The sequence below is a fragment of the Vicia villosa genome, linkage group LG3 (genome assembly GCF_029867415.1).
Source record: "Vicia villosa cultivar HV-30 ecotype Madison, WI linkage group LG3, Vvil1.0, whole genome shotgun sequence".
Lineage (NCBI taxonomy): Eukaryota > Viridiplantae > Streptophyta > Magnoliopsida > Fabales > Fabaceae > Vicia > Vicia villosa.
Genome location: NC_081182.1, coordinates 9,250,893 through 9,273,410, shown reverse-complemented (window position 1 = coordinate 9,273,410; position 22,518 = coordinate 9,250,893). Strand labels below are relative to the sequence as shown.

The 22,518-nt window shown below is 35.6% G+C and overlaps 2 protein-coding genes across 8 annotated transcripts; one reads left to right on the top strand and one right to left on the bottom strand.

Moving 5' to 3' along the window:
• Window positions 1-1,038: 1,038 nt before the first annotated feature.
• Window positions 1,039-15,367, bottom strand: LOC131660241 (uncharacterized). 7 transcript variants are annotated; one of them, XR_009300768.1, is made up of 6 exons: window positions 14,842-15,367; window positions 14,645-14,740; window positions 14,347-14,437; window positions 14,156-14,244; window positions 13,965-14,055; window positions 1,039-1,909 (listed from the first exon to the last, which is right to left on the bottom strand). XR_009300768.1 is itself a non-coding variant. In XM_058929429.1 (6 exons), exon 6 carries the CDS (start codon window positions 10,565-10,567, stop codon window positions 8,648-8,650), a length of 1,920 nt encoding a protein of 639 aa, XP_058785412.1. In that variant the 5' UTR covers window positions 10,568-13,696; window positions 13,965-14,055; window positions 14,156-14,244; window positions 14,347-14,437; window positions 14,645-14,740; window positions 14,842-15,367; the 3' UTR covers window positions 8,531-8,647. The 7 variants fall into 7 exon arrangements, 6 of the variants coding, with proteins under 6 accessions (XP_058785412.1, XP_058785413.1, XP_058785414.1 ...); XM_058929429.1 differs by lacking the exon at window positions 1,039-1,909 and adding an exon at window positions 8,531-13,696; XM_058929430.1 differs by lacking the exon at window positions 1,039-1,909 and adding an exon at window positions 8,531-11,792.
• A 2,970-nt stretch (window positions 15,368-18,337) lies between these two features.
• LOC131660240 (probable 1-acylglycerol-3-phosphate O-acyltransferase) lies at window positions 18,338-22,089 on the top strand. The gene is made up of 9 exons (XM_058929427.1): window positions 18,338-18,725; window positions 19,053-19,289; window positions 19,612-19,658; window positions 19,795-19,913; window positions 20,018-20,178; window positions 21,089-21,198; window positions 21,278-21,377; window positions 21,613-21,736; window positions 21,819-22,089. Exons 1-9 carry the CDS (start codon window positions 18,592-18,594, stop codon window positions 21,942-21,944), a joined length of 1,158 nt encoding a protein of 385 aa, XP_058785410.1. The 5' UTR covers window positions 18,338-18,591; the 3' UTR covers window positions 21,945-22,089.
• Window positions 22,090-22,518: the final 429 nt, after the last annotated feature.

Genomic DNA, 22,518 nt, shown 5'->3' with positions numbered 1-22,518 from the left:
AAGTAATCGGGCCAAAATTTGAGTCTAAACAACAACAAAAGAATTAACACATATTACTAATAATTACTACACTATAGAGCCTTGGTGGAAGTGGGAAAAAGGAGAGCCGAGTGAACCATTAAAAAGAGTTCACTGGACAAAACTCCCAGGTTGCGTTACACCAGAAAAACAAAACCAGTCCAGCAGACCAATTTTTCAGTGCAGCCTCCACTTAACACCTATACATCTCATTTAGAGAAAAACAGAAAAAATAAAACCGTTGGGATGCCTCCCAACAAGCGCTCGTTTTAAGTCGTTAGCTCGACGCCTTTTATTGTTTCGCGAATGGTAAGTAACTTCCTCGCGACACGCCAATGCTTACGCACAAACACAACCTAAAGAAAGCGACCTGACTAAACACTTAACAAACGAATCAAAAGAAAAAATATATACAAGTATGTGAAAAAACACAAGTATACATAAAATACAATATTTACAAAATCCTTAATTGGCTAAACAAAATGAAAAGTGAAGATTTAGAATTTACAAACTATCCGAGTTCAATTTATTTAGCCAACTTCACCTTGCTAAATAGCAAAAGTAAAGAGAAACTAAATCAAACACACAAACATGTACAAGTATGAAAACATAAACATGTATAAATATACAAAAATACACAAGTATGAGAATATGCACAAAATATACGATATGAACATATTTACAAAACTTAAAACGCGAAACCATCGCAATGCGATTAATCTCAAAACCAATCCTCGGCAACGGCGCCATTTTGTTGAAGCGGTAAAGAGGCAAGCAAAAAGTAATAGGTATATTATTACCGGGTGATATATGTTATATCGTATCGTAGTCCACAGAGATTGGTAGAGAAAAACTTTCGTTCTATGTTCTCATATTCTAAGTTTCATGATTGGGTTACGGAAAGTAAAATACGAGAAAAATAAATAAAAACAAATAAACAATCTTAATAGTATGAGAGAAATAGTTATGGAATTGCATTTCATTCTACCCGTCAAATACTTAAATTTGAAGATCTATCGCTCAACACTCACAATACGCATCAAAATCATCGGGCATCATTCGAGACGCAACATCAGTGTCTATTTCTGCAACACCGACGAGAGCTCAACCGTATCATTCACATCGACGATTTCTCCACCGACACAAACAACATAGAGGCATTAAACTCGATACCCATTATGATTATTAGCCCCAAATCTATTTCTGCAATTTAGAAACTAATAGTTATCATTCCTAATCAAGATCTATGATGTCTATTTCTACAATAATACAAATCTGAAGCATTTAAGTAAAAAGAGCAAGAACAACAACAATGATGATTTGTAAAGTGAATATATAAACGATTCCAAAATCAAAAAATGCACATACAAGAGAGGAAAAATATACATACAAAACCCACCATTAGAATGGAACATAGGGAAGAAGGAGATGAACCGGAAACTTTCACCGTGTCAAAGAAATCGAGACAAATTCATAGCTAATCGACAAGATGTAGCACCCAATGATGTTTCCTAAGCCTCTAAACTATCAAAAATGAATCAGAGTCACTCCAAGGGGGAAATGGATGATAAAAACCTTAAAAAAATCTGTTCTAAGCTTTTTATACAAAAACTGAAAATCGCAGACCGCGCTAAGCGCCAAAAACCGCACTAAGCACGCCATCATTTATTGATCAAACCGCCTTTGCTGATGAGCGCGCTAAGCGCCAAAAACCCGCGCTAAGCGCCAAACCTTCTGCCAAACCAAGCTCTTTTAGCTCCCAGGCTGCGCTAAGCACCAAAAACCGCGCTAAGCACCCTCAACAGAACAACAAATTTTATTTCTTCAAAAACGTGTACGCAGCCATGCCTTCGACACTTTATTCCTCAAAGCTCTAAATACGCTGAAATACCTACAAAAAGACAACAAAGCTATCAAACAGTACATATTTACATGAAAACGTAACAAAACACAAACAATACAAATATACACTAAAATGAGGAATTATTCAAACGGTATTAACAAAAATTCTCGATAAGTGCAACTATTTACATACATAAAATAACTACACTTGGCACTTATCATATATCTTGAACATCTGATAGATATTCATCAAACATGTATGATTCTTCACATACTTCTTTAACTACTACACTATCTAGCATATATATTCCTAGTTGTTACTCACAAGCTGTGACAGATGCGCGTTGGATAAAAGAAATGAATGCGGAACTTCAGGCTCTTCAAGAGAATTTCACATGGGATATTGTCTCTTCTCCTCCTAATGTCAAACTCATTTGCTTCAAATGAGTGTATTCTATGAAATTGAATTCTGATGGGTCCCTCAAACATTACAAGGCTCGTTTGATTGCCCTAGGAAACAAGCATGAATATGAAACTGATTATGATGAGACATTTGCACTGGTGGCTATAATGATAATTGTTTGCACTGTAATTGAAGGATAGAAAAACACTTAGAAAGGGGGGGATTGAATAAGTGTGACTTTAAATCTTGGACGATAAAAATAAATTGCACAATTATTTTTATCCTGGTTCGCTGTTAACAAAGCTACTCCAGTCCACCCCCGCAGAGATGATTTACCTCAACTGAGGATTTAATCCACTAATCGCACGGATTACAATGGTTTTCCACTTAGTCCGCAACTAAGTCTTCCAGAGTCTTCTGATCACACACTGATCACTCCAGGAACAACTGCTTAGATACCCTCTAAGACTTTTCTAGAGTCTACTGATCAACACGATCACTCTAGGCTTAGTTCACTCCTAAGACTTCCTCTAGAGTATTCTGATCAACCTGATCACTCTAGTTACAAACTGCTCAGCCAACTGCTAAGACTTCCTAGAGTATACTGATCACACGATCACTCTAGTTCCTTACAACTTAATGTAATCAGTTCTAAGAGTTTACAAATGCTTCTTACAAGCGATAATCACAACTGTGATATTTCTCTTAATCGTTTAAGCTTAATCTCACTAAAATATTACAACAGCAATGTAGTGAGTTGATGAAGATTCTGAGCTTTGATTGAACAGCGTTTCAGCAAGTTTGATATGAGATGTTTTGGTGCAGAATCGTTAACCTTGCTTCTCATCAGAACTTCATATTTATAGGCGTTGAGAAGATGACCGTTGAATGCATTTAATGCTTTGCGTGTTCCGTACAGCATCGCATTTAATGTTATACGCTTTTGTCAACTACCTCGAGCCTTGTTCACGCTGTGTCTACTGACGTAGCCTTTAGTAGCTTTTAACGTTCCTTTTGTCAGTCAGCGTAGTCTGCCACGTGTACTTCCTTCTGATCTGATGTTTGTGAATACGACGTTTGAATATCATCAGAGTCAAACAGCTTGGTGCATAGCATCTTCTGATCTTGAAGTGCTTCTGTTGCGTGATACCATCTTCTGATCTTCAGTGCTTCTGATCTCATGTTCTTCTGATGCTTCCATAGACCCATGTTCTGATTCTGCTTCGACCATCTTCTGATGTCTTGCCAGACCATGTTCTGATGTTGCATGCTGAACCATTTGAGACACAACTTCTGAGCGCTGAATTATGCGTACTCTTTATATATTTCCTGAAAAGGAAATTGCATTGGATTAGAGTACCATATTATCTTAAGCAAAATTCATATTATTGTTATCATCAAAACTAAGATAATTGATAAGAACAAATCTTGTTCTAACAATCTCCCCCTTTTTGATGATGACAAAAACATATATAAATGATATGAATTTGCGATCAGAAAGAGTAGACGGCAAAAGACAAATTACACAGCTATAGCATAAGCATATGAATATGTCTCCCCCTGAGATTAACAATCTCCCCCTGAGATAAATAATCTCCCCCTGAAATAAATACACGAAGAATTTTGATAAAAGACTTCCCTGATTATTTCGGTAGAGACGATCATATAAGCTTCTGTCTTCAGAGAATTCATAGCTTCTGACTTCTGCTTCCATTGGACAGCTTCAGAACTTGAATTTCTTTAGATCTTCAGAACATTCAAAGCTTCTGACTTCTGCTTCCATTCAGGACAGCTTCAGAACTTGAATTTCTTTGATCTTCAGAACATTCACAGCTTCTGATTTCTGCTTCCATTCAGGACAGCTTCAGAACTTGAATTTCTGGATCTTTTGGAACATTCACATCTTCTGATTTCTGCTTCCCTCGGATAGCTTCAGAACTTTGAATGTCTACCAAACATCACTTCATGCTAGATTTGTATCAGAACATTGTTGAATGTACCAGAGCATCATCAGAGCATCTCTACATCCTGAAATGTTACAGAACAAAAACTAAACGACAAAAGTCAGCATGAACGAGTTAGAACATAAAATGTATGTTTGAACACATTATATATATCAGAGCCATATAGGCTGAAATAATGTATCAGAGCAAATAATGTATCAGAGCCATAACATTATATGTATCAGAGCAAATAGAATTTTGTCAGAACAGGATAGACAATGATATTCAAATTCTATTATCAGTGCTTCTGATTCATTCTTCTTTCTTGCTTCTGATCTCTGAAGCTTGACAGCACTCAGCTTGCTTCAGTTTCCAAGAGCTTATTCCTTTTACAGAATAACGCTTCTTATGGTTTTGCTTCTAGTGTTTGCTTCTGAAGATTTTCTTCACTTCTTTGTACCTGCAACACACTTAAACCATGTAGAACTTGCAGTTCTTGTTAGTGAATGTGTGGGAGCCTTTACCCAGCAACTGATAGATTTAATCAAATCATTTATCATTTATCTTCTCCCCCTTTTTGTCATAACATCAAAAAGAAAATTTAAAAAGATTCAGATGCATAAAACGACAAAAGAAAACATTTACTGGAATGTAAAACACAAGGAAACTTTTCATAGATAATCAAAAGATATTACAAAAGGTTCCTATGTTTAACAAGATGAAAAACATTCCTAGCAAATACAAAGTAGAATTTCCAAAGAGGAAATGACTACAAAAATTAAAAAATACAACATTCGGTCAAGAAACTCAACATAGAAGTTGAGCATATCTTCCTAAAACTCAAGAAAGTCTTCTGTCTTTGGATGAAAGTTGATAACAACATCAAAGAAGAGTCTGACTTGAGCGGTATTAGAAGAGCCATCCCGAGATGCACAGAGATCTGTCGCCTTTGAGTCATGGAGCTTCAACAGACGCTAGGTTTTGAGAGAAGAAATGAAAAACGAGAGAGAGAGAGAGAGAAAAAAAAACTTTAAGAGGAAAACAAAGAGATAGGAAACCAAAAACCATTTTGAAGAGTATTTAAAAGAAAATAAAGTGAAGCAATTTAAGAAAAACATTTAATGTTGCGTGAAAAGAGGAGAGATAATAAGGACAAATGAGGTGACTAGCACAGTTACCTATGGTCGGCGTCCCTTCAACTGCACGCGCGCTTATCCATGAATAGTAACGACAGGTTTACCATCCCGAGATAAAACGTAACAGCTGTTTTGCTTTAAAAGAGGTTCTGAATCAACTTAGACAATGAAACGTTAGTAATAACCGAATCATAATTTCTAAAAGAATTCATTCAGAACTTCTGATTAAAAGAAATGTTCCACATTCATTTCAGAAGATACTCATACATGAGAACTTCTCATCTTCTCATTCTGGGCATAAATCCATACTGATGTTCTTCAGAATGAACTTAAACCTATCTTCAGCCAGGGGTTTTGTAAAGATATCAGCCCATTGATGGTCTGTATCAACAAAGTTTAAAGATATAACACCCTTCTGAACATAGTCCCTTATGAAATGATGTTTTATCTCAATATGTTTAGCTTTTGAATGAAGAATAGGATTCTTAGATAAACATATAGCAGAAGTATTATCACAGAATATAGGAATGTTACTCTCAAATATCTGATAATCTTCTAACTGACTCTTCATCCAGAGCATCTGTGTACTACAACCAGCAGCAGCGACATATTCTGCTTCTGTTGTTGATAGAGCAATAGTTGCTTGCTTCTTGCTGTACCAGGAGATCAAATGACTTCCAAGAAATTGGCAACTTCCTGAAGTACTTTTTCTTTCAATTCTGTCTCCAGCATAATCAGCATCGCAGAATCCTACTAAGTTGTATTCTTTAGATTTTCTGTAAACTAAGCCAACATTAGTAGTACCTTTCAGATACCTTAGAATTCTCTTAACAGCAGTTAAATGAGATTCTCTAGGATCTGATTGGAATCTAGCACACAAACAAACACTGAACAGAATGTCAGGTCTAGAAGCAGTCAGATATAGAAGAGATCCAATCATACCTCTGTATAACTTCTGATCTACCTTCTTACTTACCTCATCCTTACCTAGGATGCATGTTGGATGCATAGGAGTTTTGGCTTCTTTGCAGTCTAGAAGATTAAACTTCTTCAGAAGTTCCTTCACATACTTGGTTTGATGAACATACGTTCCTTCTGATGTTTGATTTATTTGTATTCCAAGGAAATACTTGAGTTCTCCCATCATGCTCATTTCAAACTCAGCCTGCATAGACTTAGCAAACTCCTTTCCAAGTGTAGCATTAGATGTTCCAAAAATAATATCATCTACATATATTTGACAAATTAAAATATCCTTTTTAAAGGTTTTACAAAAGAGAGTAGTGTCCACTTTTCCTCTAGTGAAACCATTATCCAGAAGGAAAGAACTTAAGCGTTCATACCAAGCTCTGGGAGCCTGTTTCAATCCATACAATGATTTCTTAAGTTTAAAAACATGATTAGGAGACATAGAGTCTTCAAAACCAGGAGGTTGATGGACATAAACTTCTTCATCTATATAACCATTTAAGAAGGCACTCTTAACATCCATCTGATAGAGAGTGATGTTATGTTGAGTGGCAAAAGAAATTAATAGACGAATAGATTCTAACCTGGCCACTGGTGCAAAGGTTTTTGTGTAGTCAATCCCTTCTTGCTGACTATAACCCTGAGCCACCAGTCTGGCTTTGTTCCTTACCACTTCACCTTTCTCACTGAGCTTGTTTCTGAAGACCCATTTTGTACCGATTATATTGAATCCATCTGGTCTAGGAACAAGATCCCAAACATCATTCCTTGTAAACTGATTTAGTTCTTCTTGCATAGCAATTATCCAGTCTGGATCTTCTAGAGCATGATCAACAGAAGTTGGCTCGATCAAAGATGCAAGACCTAATTGACAGTCTGCACTGTTCTTAAGGAATGCTCTTGTTCTGATTGGATCATCCTTCTTTCCAAGAATGACATCTTCTGAATGACCAGAGATGAGTCTGGATGATCTTCTGACAGATGGTTCTTCAGAAATACTTAGATCCTCCAGAGAAGCTGATACTTGATCTTCAGATTCTTTGCTTCTGTGAAGCTCTGCTTCTGATGCGTTGCTTCTTGGCTCAACAACTTCTGATATGTCAATATCATAACCTGCAAAATTATCAATCTGCTTTGGTTTTTCAGAACCAAGCTTATCATCAAACCTGATATTGATTGATTCTTCTACAACCAATGTTTCAGTATTGTATACTCTGTAGCCTTTTGAGCGTTCAGAATATCCAAGAAGAAAACATTTTTGAGCTTTGGAATCAAACTTACCAAGATGATCTTTAGTGTTCAGAATAAAACATACACATCCAAAAGGATGGAAATATGAAATGTTGGGCTTTCTATTCTTCCACAATTCATAAGGAGTCTTATTTAGAATAGGTCTGATAGAGATTCTATTCTGAATATAGCATGCAGTGTTTATTGCTTCTGCCCAGAAATGCTTAGCCATATTGGTTTCATTGATCATGGTTCTGGCCATTTCTTGCAGAGTCCTATTCTTTCGCTCTACAACTCCATTTTGTTGTGGAGTTCTAGGACAAGAGAAATCATGGGCAATACCATTTTCTTTGAAGAATTCTTCAAAGGATCTGTTCTCAAATTCACCACCATGATCACTTCTGACCTTTATGATTTTACACTCTTTTTCAGATTGAATCTGAATGCAGAAATCAAAGAACACTGAATGAGTCTCATCCTTGTGTTTCAAGAATTTTACCCATGTCCAGCGGCTATAATCATCTACGATGACTAATCCATATTTCTTTCCTCTGACAGATGCTGTTTTGACTGGGCCAAACATATCAATGTGCAAGAGTTCTAATGGCCTTGAGGTAGAAACAACATTCTTAGACTTGAATGCAGGTTTGGAGAACTTGCCCTTCTGACATGCTTCGCAAAGAGCATCTGATTTGAATTTCAGATTAGGGAGTCCTCTGACAAGATTCAGTTTGTTAATCTGAGAGATCTTTCTCAAACTAGCATGACCTAATCTCCTGTGCCAGACCCACTGCTCTTCAGAAACAGACATAAGACAAGTCACCTTCTGACTCATAAGATCTTGCAGATCTGTCTTATAAATGTTGTTCTTCCTCTTGCCTGTAAATAGGATTGAGCCATCCTTCTGATTTACAGCCTTGCAAGACTCTTGATTAAAGATTATATCATAACCATTGTCACTCAATTGACTGATAGATAAGAGGTTATGTGTTAATCCTTCTACAAGAAGTACATTAGAGATGGAAGGAGAGTTACCAGACTTTATAGTTCCAGAGCCAATTATCTTGCCCTTCTGATCTCCTCCGAACTTGACTTCTCCTCCAGACTTAAGCACCAGGTCTTGGAACATAGACCTTCTTCCTGTCATGTGTCGCGAGCATCCAGAGTCCAGGTACCATGACATGTTGTGCCTTGTCCTTTTTGCAGTCAAGGATATCTGCAATAGGAATAATCTTATCCTTAGGTACCCACATCTTTTTGGGTCCTTTCTTGTTAGATTTTCTCAAGTTCTGATTGAACTTGGATTTAACATTGTAAGCAATAGGAGGAACAGCATGATAATTCTTAATGTGAGTTTCATGATATTTCCTAGGTTGTGTCACATGCTTCTTAGTGTGTGTAATGTGAAAACTTTGAGCATGTGAAGTGTGCCTAATATCATGTGAGTGGCCATACTTGAACTGATCATACAATGGCTTGTATGTGAGTTTCATTTCATCAACAGGTTCAAGTTTGTATGGGGTTTCACCCTCATAACCAATGCCAACTCTTTTGTTTCCAGACACGGCATATATCATAGAAGCTAGCTGACTTCTGCCAATACTTCTAGATAAGAACTTCCTGAAACTTAAATCATATTCTTTCAGAATATGGTTTAGACTAGGAGTGGATTTTTCTGAATCAGAAGGAGATCCAACATTATTGGATAATTTTAAAAGTTTTTCTCTTAATTCAGAATTTTCCAACTCAAGCTTCTTTGTTTCAAATTCAAATTGCTTTTTCAGCTTTTTGTATTTGAGACTAATCTGAGACTTGAGTTCCAGAAGTTCAGTTAGACCGGAAACTAACTCATCTCTAGTAAGTTCAGAAAATACCTCTTCAGAATCTGATTCTGATGTAGATTCTGATCCGTCATCTTCTGTCGCCATCAGCGCACAGTTGGCCTGCTCATCTTCTGAATCATCTTCTGACTCATCCCAGGTTGCCATAAGACCTTTCTTCTTATGAAATTTTTTCTTGGGACTTTCCTTCTGAAGATTTGGACATTCATTCTTGTAGTGTCCAGGCTCATTGCATTCATAGCACATGACCTTCTTCTTGTCAAATCTTCTTTCATCAGAAGATTCTCCACGTTCAAATTTCCTTGAACTTCTGAAGCCTCTGAACTTCCTTTGCTTGGTCTTCCAGAGTTGATTTAGCCTTCTGGAGATCAGGGACAGTTCATCTTCTTCTTCAGATTCTGATTCTTCAGGATCTTCTTTTCTAGCCTGAAAAGCGTTAGTGCATTTCTTGATATTGGATTTTAATGCAATAGACTTACCTTTCTTTTGAGGCTCATTTGCATCCAGCTCAATTTCATGGCTTCTCAAGGCACTGATCAGCTCTTCCAGAGAAACTTCATTCAGATTCTTTGCAATCTTGAATGCAGTCACCATAGGACCCCATCTTCTGGGTAAGCTTCTGATGATCTTCTTTACATGATCAGCCTTGGTGTATCCTTTGTCAAGAACTCTCAATCCAGCAGTCAGAGTTTGAAATCTCGAAAACATCTTTTCAATGTCTTCATCATCCTCCATCTTGAAGGCTTCATACTTCTGGATTAAGGCTAGAGCTTTAGTCTCCTTGACTTGAGCATTTCCTTCATGAGTCATTTTCAAGGACTCATATATGTCATAGGCCGTTTCCCTGTTAGATATCTTCTCATACTCAGCATGAGAGATAGCATTCAGCAAAACAGTTCTACATTTATGATGATTCCTGAAAAGCTTCTTCTGATCATCATTCATTTCTTGCCTTGACAACTTCACGCCACTGGCATTTACTGGATGTTTGTAACCATCCATTAGAAGATCCCATAGATCACCATCTAGACCCAGAAAGTAACTTTCCAGTTTATCTTTCCAGTATTCAAAGTTTTCACCATCAAATACCGGCGGTCTAGTATAACCATTGTTACCGTTGTATTGCTCAGCAGAGCCAGATGTAGATGCAGGTGTAGGTGTAGACTTTTCACTTTCATCAACCATCTTTTAAATGAAGCGTTTTTCTCTTCCTGAATCTTTTCTAAACACGGTTAAGTGCTTGCACCTTAGAACCGGCGCTCTGATGCCAATTGAAGGATAGAAAAACACTTAGAAAGGGGGGATTGAATAAGTGTGACTTTAAATCTTGGACGATAAAAATAAATTGCACAATTATTTTTATCCTGGTTCGCTGTTAACAAAGCTACTCCAGTCCACCCCCGCAGAGATGATTTACCTCAACTGAGGATTTAATCCACTAATCGCACGGATTACAATGGTTTTCCACTTAGTCCGCAACTAAGTCTTCCAGAGTCTTCTGATCACACACTGATCACTCCAGGAACAACTGCTTAGATACCCTCTAAGACTTTTCTAGAGTCTACTGATCAACACGATCACTCTAGGCTTAGTTCACTCCTAAGACTTCCTCTAGAGTATTCTGATCAACCTGATCACTCTAGTTACAAACTGCTCAGCCAACTGCTAAGACTTCCTAGAGTATACTGATCACACGATCACTCTAGTTCCTTACAACTTAATGTAATCAGTTCTAAGAGTTTACAAATGCTTCTTACAAGCGATAATCACAACTGTGATATTTCTCTTAATCGTTTAAGCTTAATCTCACTAAAATATTACAACAGCAATGTAGTGAGTTGATGAAGATTCTGAGCTTTGATTGAACAGCGTTTCAGCAAGTTTGATATGAGATGTTTTGGTGCAGAATCGTTAACCTTGCTTCTCATCAGAACTTCATATTTATAGGCGTTGAGAAGATGACCGTTGAATGCATTTAATGCTTTGCGTGTTCCGTACAGCATCGCATTTAATGTTATACGCTTTTGTCAACTACCTCGAGCCTTGTTCACGCTGTGTCTACTGACGTAGCCTTTAGTAGCTTTTAACGTTCCTTTTGTCAGTCAGCGTAGTCTGCCACGTGTACTTCCTTCTGATCTGATGTTTGTGAATACGACGTTTGAATATCATCAGAGTCAAACAGCTTGGTGCATAGCATCTTCTGATCTTGAAGTGCTTCTGTTGCGTGATACCATCTTCTGATCTTCAGTGCTTCTGATCTCATGTTCTTCTGATGCTTCCATAGACCCATGTTCTGATTCTGCTTCGACCATCTTCTGATGTCTTGCCAGACCATGTTCTGATGTTGCATGCTGAACCATTTGAGACACAACTTCTGAGCGCTGAATTATGCGTACTCTTTATATATTTCCTGAAAAGGAAATTGCATTGGATTAGAGTACCATATTATCTTAAGCAAAATTCATATTATTGTTATCATCAAAACTAAGATAATTGATAAGAACAAATCTTGTTCTAACAGTAATATCTATATTTGCTTCTAATGAATGGTCTCTTCATCAAATGTATGTGAATAATGCTTTTCTTCATGGTCATCTTACTGAATATATTTATATGACATCTCCCCAAGGCCTATTCTCTTCATCCAAGGGTGTTTGCAAGCTTAAACGCTCCTTATATGGTTTGAAACAAACACCAAGAGCATGGCATGAGAAAAATTCCGATCCACTATAATTGGGTTCTGCTTTACTCAAAATTAATATGATTCCTCTCTATTTATTCATAACACATCTACATGAATCGTCTTACTTCTTTTATATGTTGATGTTATGGTTATTACTGGTTATGATCATGCTTCCATTTAAAGAATTAAATAAAAATTACAAGATTCATTTCATATGAAAGATCTTGGTAAACTGCATTATTTTCTTGGTCTTGAGGTTCACTCTACATCTAAGAGCATCTTTCTCCATCAACACAAGTATGCTACATGTTTGATTTATATGGATGGTCTTCAATCAGGTTATCTGGTAGATACTCCTCTTAAGGTTAATGTTAAATATCATCGTGATGATGATGAAGATCTTTTGCTTGCTCCCTTATTATTTCGATAACTTATGGGTAGCCTAAATTACTTGACTATTACTCATCCTGACATATCATTTGTTGTTCAGCAAGTAAGTCAGTTCATGCATTCTCCTCGACATCTTCACTTGACAGCGGTTCGTCGTATAATTCACTTTTTGATAGGAACATCTCACTGTGGTCAAATTTTCCCCACTGAAATAACTTTTAAATTTAATGCTTATAGTGATGCCGATTAGGCAGGTGTCTGGACACTTGTTGATATGTCAGTGGTTGAACGTTTCTTGGTTCTTCGTTGATCTCATGGAAAAGTAAGAAGCAAACAAGAGTCTATAAATTCTCTATTGAATATGATTATCGCACCATGTCTGCTGCTTGCTCGAAAATTATTTGGCTACGTGGTCTTTTGGCTGAACTTGGATTTCCTCAAACATAGACTACATCAATTTATGCCAACAATACAAGTGCCATCCAAATAGTTGCAAATCATGTCTTTCACGAATGCACCAAACATATCGAAGTAGATTGTCATTCAGTTTGTGATGCCTATGATGATGACTTATAACATTTCCTCATGTTATAACATTTCCTCATGTCATTCTCCTCGACATTTTCACTTGACAGCGGTTCGTCGTATAATTCACTTTTTGATAGGAACATCTCACTGTGGTCAAATTTTCCCCACTGAAATAACTTTTAAATTTAATGCTTATAGTGATGCCGATTAGGCAGGTGTCTGGACACTTGTTGATATGTCAGTGGTTGAACGTTTCTTGGTTCTTCGTTGATCTCATGGAAAAGTAAGAAGCAAACAAGAGTCTATAAATTCTCTATTGAATATGATTATCGCGCCATGTCTGCTGCTTGCTCGAAAATTATTTGGCTACGTGGTCTTTTGGCTAAACTTGGATTTCCTCAAACATAGACTACATCAATTTATGCCAACAATACAAGTGCCATCCAAATAGTTGCAAATCATGTCTTTCACGAATGCACCAAACATATCGAAGTAGATTGTCATTCAGTTTGTGATGCCTATGATGATGACTTATAACATTTCCTCATGTCATTACTCAACTTCAAGTTGTAGATATTCTTACCAAAGGTGTCCCGCGCCCACGCCATCAGTTTCTTGTTAGCAAATTGATGCTTATTGACCATTCACATCAATTTGAGGGGGGATGTTAATAAGGAATTGATTTAATCCTTTATTGTAAATTATCTAGTTTCCTAAAATAGGTTAGATAAATTAGACAATAGAATATTTTTCATTATAGTTTGTAATTACGATACTTTTATATTTAGTATATAATGCAATAGAAAAAGACATCAAGCCAATTTTCATGAAAATTTTAACTTGCAAGTTGGACGAAGATAACAAAGGATTCTTCCCTTTCATGTTGTGATTAATAAAACAAAACATAAAAGTCAGACAATCAAGATCAAATAACTAATATATCATATAAGAAAATTAATTTTTTAGTTGAAAAACAATCACCTTTCTTTCAAGTGCTTAATTTCAACAATTCTAACATCATCGATTGTCAACCTTGTGTCATTCCATGCGTTAGATACAATCAATAGGAAACCTACATGTGTACATTAGAATATGGCTATTAATGATAATATTAGAAATTCAGTGAAGCAACTGACATAATGTAGTGTTTTACAATTAGCAAACAACAATACCTTGAGCTCCCTTGATTCTTCCGGCTGTTATAGTAATTGTAGAGCTGGGGTGCAAGCTCATTCCAAAGAGTACATTAGAAAATGACTTACTGTAGTAAAATATTTGATCAAGCATATATTAAGGTCAATATGTAAACCCAAATGCTTGTTAATTAAATACAAAAGCTAATCATAGAATAATAGGTACATACCTCATATCAATTATAGTGAATATTATCTTGTTTTTGTTGTTTTGAGCATTAATTTGGGTATGATTGATTTTAGTAACCCCTCCAAAAATATCTAAGAAAAAATAAAACTATAATTGCCTTGTAAGGAATAAATACCAAAAACAACAATTTTATATGAATAACTTACCAACTAACACATTAGGTTCAAGTGATTTACAGGTATGTCGGGCAAATCTGTAATCTTTACTGAAGTTGAACCACAAAATACTAACTTATAACTATGACTGGTTAATTAAAAAGAGAAATAGTTATTGGGAACCTTGAAATTCTGCACGATGTAGGTATTTCCAACAAAAAGAGCGGACTTGTGTTTCGAAACCAAATGCGGTGGTACAATTACTTGGATCACGTCACACTATAAAATCAAATATGTTAAAGACACATTAGAGACATACACAGTTGAAAGGCAATAATCAACTAAATATAAGAATAATTCACCATGAAATATCATCATACATTTGCATCAATCAAAATCATTTCCAAATACTCCTTGTTAGAGAAACTTTGTGACATACCATAATTCTTTACACTTCACAGCTATTTTCCACAAACATTTGGAATCATATAAATCCCTAACATACTCAATTGGTTGTGCCATTTGCTTTGTATGTAAAGCTAAAACAACAACAGAGATTCAAAAACGTTATACATATTTCAATTGCAGCTTATAATTATACCATCTTTTCCATATATTGAGTCGTCAGTCCATTTAACATTATACAACATTCAAAAAAGAATGAACAACAATACAACATTTATGAAACATGAGCATGCCCTTGAACACCATTCAACCTGTACGATTATCAACACATATACAACAAAACCGATGGTTCCAGCAAAAAAACAAATATGTAAGACCATTCAAGAACAAAAAAGAGGTTAAAATCGAAAACATCAAAGTGATTCACCAATAGTTTAGTCACGGCGTCAGAAAAGATGGAAGAGAGAATTCTTGAATGAAAGAGATGAAATAGGGAATTGGTTATTTGAATGATAATATAGTGCAATGAGATTTAAAGAGAATACTCTAACACTACAATTTTTAATTTTTAATGTGACATTTCACTACTCAATACATTCAGAAAGTGAAAGGTTCACTTAATCAAGACAATATTCATGATTCATTTGAATATTTATTTTAGATTTTGTCCTTTCAATTTCTAAAATGTGTTTTAACATGTAAAAAAATAAATTAAAAAAGCATAACAAAATGACACATCAGCAAAATTAAAGAAAATTTCTCAACCAACCCATGGATTTCTTACACACCATAGAAATTTCTATTTTTGCCCCCAACTTCCGTAGATGGATCTCTGGAAGCACCCCATATTTTTAAAAAAATTGATTTCTTCCGTAGATGCATCTACGAAAGCGTACAAAGTCAAAGAAATCATATTTAAACACACCTTTTTTCAATTTAAAAATACTTCCGTAGATGCATCTACGGAAGGTAGTGAAAACAGAGTGTTCAGTAGATGCATCTACAGAACAATCTGCTATTTTTTGAATTCATGTCATTTTCATTTGAAAATTCCATTTTTTAAACACACACATTTTTTAATTCAGAAATGCATATAAAAACAACAATAAGTAGACCAATAAAAATACAATATATAAATAATGTTGGTCAAATACATAGTCGAGTACATCATCAAATACATAAACAAAACAAATATAAATACATCATCCAAAAAACTACTGAGTATGCCGGGTAGCATCCTGCGTACCATCCTGCCCATGTCCTCCACCTCTGTCTCCGCCTCCGAGTCCACCAAGGACTCTGCGGGGTCTACCCCTAGCGTCAAGTGTTCCACGGATCCCGGCTGATGCAGGTGAAGGAATGGGCCCAGCTGGAGCGGGTGATGGAGTGGGCCTGGCTGGTGCAGGTGAAGGAATGGGCCCGGCTGAAGCGGGTGTGTCTGATGTACGAAAGGACTTTTCTTTCAAAAACATTGGGTGTTTCCGTAGATGCATCTACGGAAGTGTCCTAACGTACATCTATTATGTAAATCCATCTACGGAAACAACTGAAAGCAGAGAACGCAACAATGGCATATTTCCACTGTTCAATCACCAGAAAAACCATTTTTGTGCCTTGATCGTACGTCTAAAACCTAAAATATTACCTACATTGTCTATAAACACTATTTCTAAACCTATCCAATCAATTATACACCTAAATATCGAATTCTAATTCGATTTCACAACTACTCTAAAATAACTCGAAATACCGAAAACTTACTGATTAAATAGATATTTGAACTTGATGGAATGTGTAGGTTGTTGATGTTGACATTGCCGGTCGAACTCGAGAGAAAAAATGCAACGGATGGGAGTTGTTTGATTTTTGAGTTGGGAGGATTTTTGAGAGAGAATAAGTGAAAACTGAAGAATGGGGAGGGAAAAGTCTGACGCGAAGTATAACATCAAACTCTTCTGTAGATGGATCTACGGAATGCTTCCGTATATGCATCTATGGAACAAAGTAAACTTAAACAAAAAAAGGTGTTTTCGAAGATCCATCTACGGAAGCACCATGGTAGTTTTGTCATTTCGGTGGTGCGGTTAAATGCTATAAAGTGAGGTGAGAAATTTTCAAATTAAATGACCGACTTTTCACAAATACCCTTGTAATTAAAAAAAAACTTAAATTAAAAAGGGTCTAATTGTGATTACCAACTTATATTGTTTTATTAAATAGATCCTCCGGTCCCATTTATAAGAAAAGATTCCATTTTTAAATACATTGAATAAATAATGTATCTGAACAATATGTTGTCTAGATACATTATTTATTCAATGTATCTAAAAAGAGAATCTTTTCTTATAAATGGGACCAGAAGGAGTATTAGATTAGATTATATATTTATTCTTTCTTAAAAAAAATTAATTGGACAGAAAACGAATTATTATCCCTTTTCCGTTATATTGAAAAAACGACTAATCCTAAGGGTGTTCGCGGTGCGGTTTGGGCGGTTTTGACGAAAAAAATCATCCGAACCGCAAGAGAAAAAATAGTGCGGTTTGGTTTGGTTTGGTTGACTTTTAAAAAAAATCCGAATCAAACCAAACCAAACTAATGCGGTTTGATTTGGTTCGGTTGGTTCGGTTTTTTACAAAGATTTTATTGAGCCATACATATATATATATATATATATATATATATATATATATATATATATATATATATATATATATATATATATATATATATATATATATATGACAACATAATTTTATATTTAGACATTCATACACTAACAAATAACAACAAAACTCGTCATATTTTGACAACAATTTTCCATGTAATATGTAAAAATTAAATTAGACAAAAGTGGAATATTAAACATAAAATAATAGCATAAAAAAATATAAAATTATTATAATGAAACAAAAAAATAGAAGAGACGAAAAATTAGTGAAGATGAAAAAGAAAAAGTGTTGAGAGATTATAGAAGAAGATGTGCGATAAAAATGAAACTGATATACGGAACATTTACATAAAAATGAGAAGGTGAAAAAGAAAGAATATAGGAGAGTAAAGATTATAGAAGAAGAGGGAAGATGTATGTGGCAAAGAATGTGAAATAATGTTATTAGAGATTTGAGAAGATCGGGACTGAAATTATATGTGTAAGGATGAGAAAATTGTTCGTATTCATAAGGCTAATATATAATAGGTTTAATTTTGGGTTGAATGTGAGTTAAGTAAAATTTAGGTTGTAACATAATGCGGTTTGATTCGGTTTACAAAATACAAACCGCAAACCGAACCAAACCGTGCGATTTTGTTAAAAAATGACCCAAACTAATCCGAACCAAATGCGGTTTTTTGCGGTTTCGGTTTGGTTTGGTTTGGTTTGGTTTGCGGTTTTCTATTGGGTTGGTTTGGTTTTGAGCACCACTAACTAATCCTATGATATAAGTTTTCCTGCCAAATATACGCGTTGACTGCCGCCATGGATGCGCGTCACGGCCTGCGTAAGCAGTTGTTTCTCGAAACTTATCTGGACTCTGTTACTTCAAATAACCAACTGTTTGTCCCACGGTGATGATTAAAAATTAATCAATTAATCACGTTTACTCTTCCACACTTTCAATTTAAGCGCGTTTTGGAATTGCTTCCTACGCAATCTACCGTCTTCATATTCTGAACCATAGAATCGATTCTACGGTAACAAAGCCGGTGGTTCATATTCATCGAAAATGGCGGAAGAAATTAGACAAAACGACGTCGCTTCATCTTCCAAATCTAGAAGCTTCTGGTCTTCACTCCGTTGGATTCCCACTTCTACCGATCACATCATCGCCGCCGAGAAACGCCTTCTCTCCATTATCAAGTAATTTCAATTTCTCACCCCTCTTTTACAGCTTCTAAACCCTAATTATCTTCAATTCTTCGCTATTCATTTTATATCATCAATTTCATACACACTCTCTGATTTGGAGCTTCGGATGGATTGTAGTTTTGTATGCTTTCATCTGAATATGCAATTTTGGATTAAAGTTATGTTTGGTTAAATTTCATTTTGTAATGTTAAATTTGATTAAAATGAGTTTTGCTTCAAGTTAGGGACGGAAAAATGTAATTTATTTGGGTGATAGTTATTAAAAGTACTTTTCCAAACATGTACTAATTTATTTGGCTGTTTTTGATGGTTTGGTAGGACTGGGCATGTTCAAGAGCGTGTTAATATAGGCTCTGGACCTCCTGGATCCAAAGTAAGATGGTTCCGGTCATCAAGCGATGAGCCGCGGTTTATCAACACGGTTACTTTTGATAGTAAACCTGATTCGCCTACGCTTGTTATGGTTCATGGATATGCGGCTTCTCAGGGTTTCTTCTTTCGGAATTTTGATGCTCTCGCTTCTCGTTTCAGAATCATTGCTGTTGATCAACTTGGGTGAGTTGTGTTTATACATCCTAGTACTTTTCTGAGCTGTTATATTATATGCTTTATCTGGTAGTATGATCCATTCTATTGTAAGGGAAGAATGGTGAATTAGATGTATAAGCACACTTTGTTGGAAAATATATTTGATGTTTCAAGGAAACTGAAATGAGTGAGTGAATGCTTTTGAGCTTAGTTAGGTACTTTACTAATACTACGTATGTTGTTTCAGTGCTTTAAGGGGCTATAAATTTTGAGTGGAGAGGCATTATCAAATTGAGGCATGTATATTTAACTTGTAAGCCTTGACGAAACTTGTATTTTTTTTTGGCAGTTGGGGTGGATCAAGCAGGCCTGATTTCACATGCAAAAGTACTGAAGGTTAGTTAAAAATTATGCTTACATTGTTACCGGAGAGAATGTGATGCTACAGTTGATTTAGAATTTAGAATTTTACTTTGTTGCTCGACTTTATGTTCACGGTATACCTACTTAAAATTTGTTGTTCATCTTGCAGAAACTGAGGCGTGGTTCATTGATTCTTTTGAGGAGTGGAGAAAAGCCAAAAATCTGAGCAATTTCATACTACTTGGACATTCATTTGGTGGCTATGTTGCTGCCAAATATGCGCTCAAGGTAACTAGTCTGTTGCTGCATTGCTTTAAAATGATAAATACTATCAACTCCATAACTTTCTTCTACTAATCAATATGATGTATATTTTATTCATTTGAATATAGCACCCTGAGCATGTACAACACTTAATTTTGGTGGGACCAGCTGGGTTTACGTCAGAATCAGATGCGAAGACTGATTTTATTGCAAAGTTTCGAGCAACATGGAAGGGAGCAGTTCTGAACCGTCTATGGGAATCTAATTTTACGCCTCAAAAGATTGTCAGGTATATTGTGTCCCATTTTTATCATCCTACAATAACTTAGCATAATTTTTATAATCAGACAGTTTAAGATTATTTGTGATGTTTGTGTATAATTCCATTTATAATGAGGCTTAGGTTTGTCAGAAAATATACCATTTTCCATTATTATATTGGTTCTTGTGGCTCATTGGTTATACCTCAGTTTGTTGATGGAACCATTTTGGAAGAACTTTTATCTTATAGAATGAGACCTTGTCTTAATTAATGGTTGGAAACTTGGAGTTGCCTCCACTTGACCAACAGGTCACAAGTGGTAAACCGCCCTGTAAAAGATCCATTGTGGATTCGAGTCTTTGTTGGATTCTGCATACGCAAGAGCTTTATGGTCCCATGAACATGATGTCCTATTTTCTCGTATTATGGTTACAGGCTGAAGAAGCCTGTTGCTTGGGTTGCAAATTATTTTCTATTGTTAGTACTCAAATCAAATATGGGATTGCAGATTGTGTGGAAGTTGCAAATTATTTTCTATTGTTAGTACTCAAATCAAATATGGGATTGTAGATTCTGCGAAAGAGGGGATGGAGTTATTCTTCTACTCCGAGGAAAAAAGTGTTCATTCTCTTTATGCAGCTACTTCTGATATCGGATTTATAAACTAAGTAATAGGTTTAAATAAATGAGGGAAAGCTAGAAAATATGGAATTAAATATTATTCCAAGAAGCATGGAATCACCAATCCCTCCCATTGGGTTAAGGAATTGTCTGTTTCTGTGGAAATTGAAAGGAATCAGCATTACATGTTTTTTGGCCAACAAGCATGAGAATACTCATCCCATAGAATAAAGTATAAAATGGAATCACCATTCTGCATACCAATGTCAGTGGTATTATAGTGATTTTACTAAGTTTTTTTATGCATTTGTGGCAGAGGTTTAGGTCCTTGGGGTCCAAACATGGTTCGCAAATATACAAGTGCTAGGTTTGGGACACATTCGACTGGGCAAAAACTGTTTGAAGAGGAATCCAGTTTGCTAACAGGTATGGCAAGACAGTAAACTGATATATGGTTTAAATGTAACAGTATTCTAATTCTAATTTGTTTTTCTATCTATTAAAGATTATGTTTATCATACATTGGCGGCCAAAGCTAGTGGTGAGCTGTGTTTAAAATATATTTTTGCCTTTGGAGCATTTGCTAGGATGCCCCTTCTTCACAGGTTTGTCAATCATTCTCTTCCCATCTGATTAATTGTTTCGCTAAGAAAATGGATTCCGATTTCCAATGAATGATTTTGTCTTCAAGACTTTAATAATCATAGACATCCCAATATTTTCCAACATCTTGTTAAGATTTGACCTCTATGGTTTCAAAGACGGACACCCCTTTACCTGATTATTAATAATAATGTTGACTTCGGGTGTAATATTTGATCCTACATCACTTTGTTGCAGTGCTCCAGATTGGAAGGTGCCGACCACATTCATATATGGTTATGAAGATTGGATGGATTATGAAGGTGCCCAAAAAGCTCGCGTGCAAATGAAAGTTCCATGTGAAATTATCAGGGTCCCTCAGGTATCTTTTTTGCCATTACCCAAAACATGAAAATCTTTTTATTGTTTATTAGAACTAACAGAATTAATAACTTGTGTTGCAGGCCGGACATTTTGTGTTCATTGACAACCCAAGTGGCTTCCATTCAGCTGTGTTTCATGCTTGTCGAAGGTTTCTTAGACCTGATCCGGACAATGAATCTCTTCCTGAAGGGCTATCCTCTGCATAGGATCTAATTTTGCATCAATCCTTTGTATATTATTTTTAATGAAATTACATAATTGAGTGAAGCTGTGTCTTGCTCCTTACTGAGGTGGAATAAACTGAAAAAATATCAGGAATTGTAATTTTCAATAAAATGATTTCTAGGAAAACTTTCAGCTATGAAGCACCGATACTTCAAAATTCCTGTCGTATCGTATCCGATACGCTCCGATACGCCGATACGCTCCGATACGCCGCCGATACGTATCGAAGGAGTATCCGATTTTTTTTTTTAAAAAAAAAATAAAAAAAAAATCCGATACGGCTGCGATACGCTTCCGATACGTCCCGATACGTGATCTTCAATTTTTTTGCAGATTTTATTTTTTTAATGACTCTTCATTTATTTTTTTATTTTTTAATAGTCATTTTTTATTTCATTATTTAATTCTTTCCTAATATTTATATTCCAATAATTTGTTTTATCAATTTTAAATATCTTATTTAATTAAATTCATCATTAGTTGGGACTTTCCTAATATTTAATTTCATAATTTGATCATTAGTGGCTATTATTAGTGGCTATTTATGTGACTAAC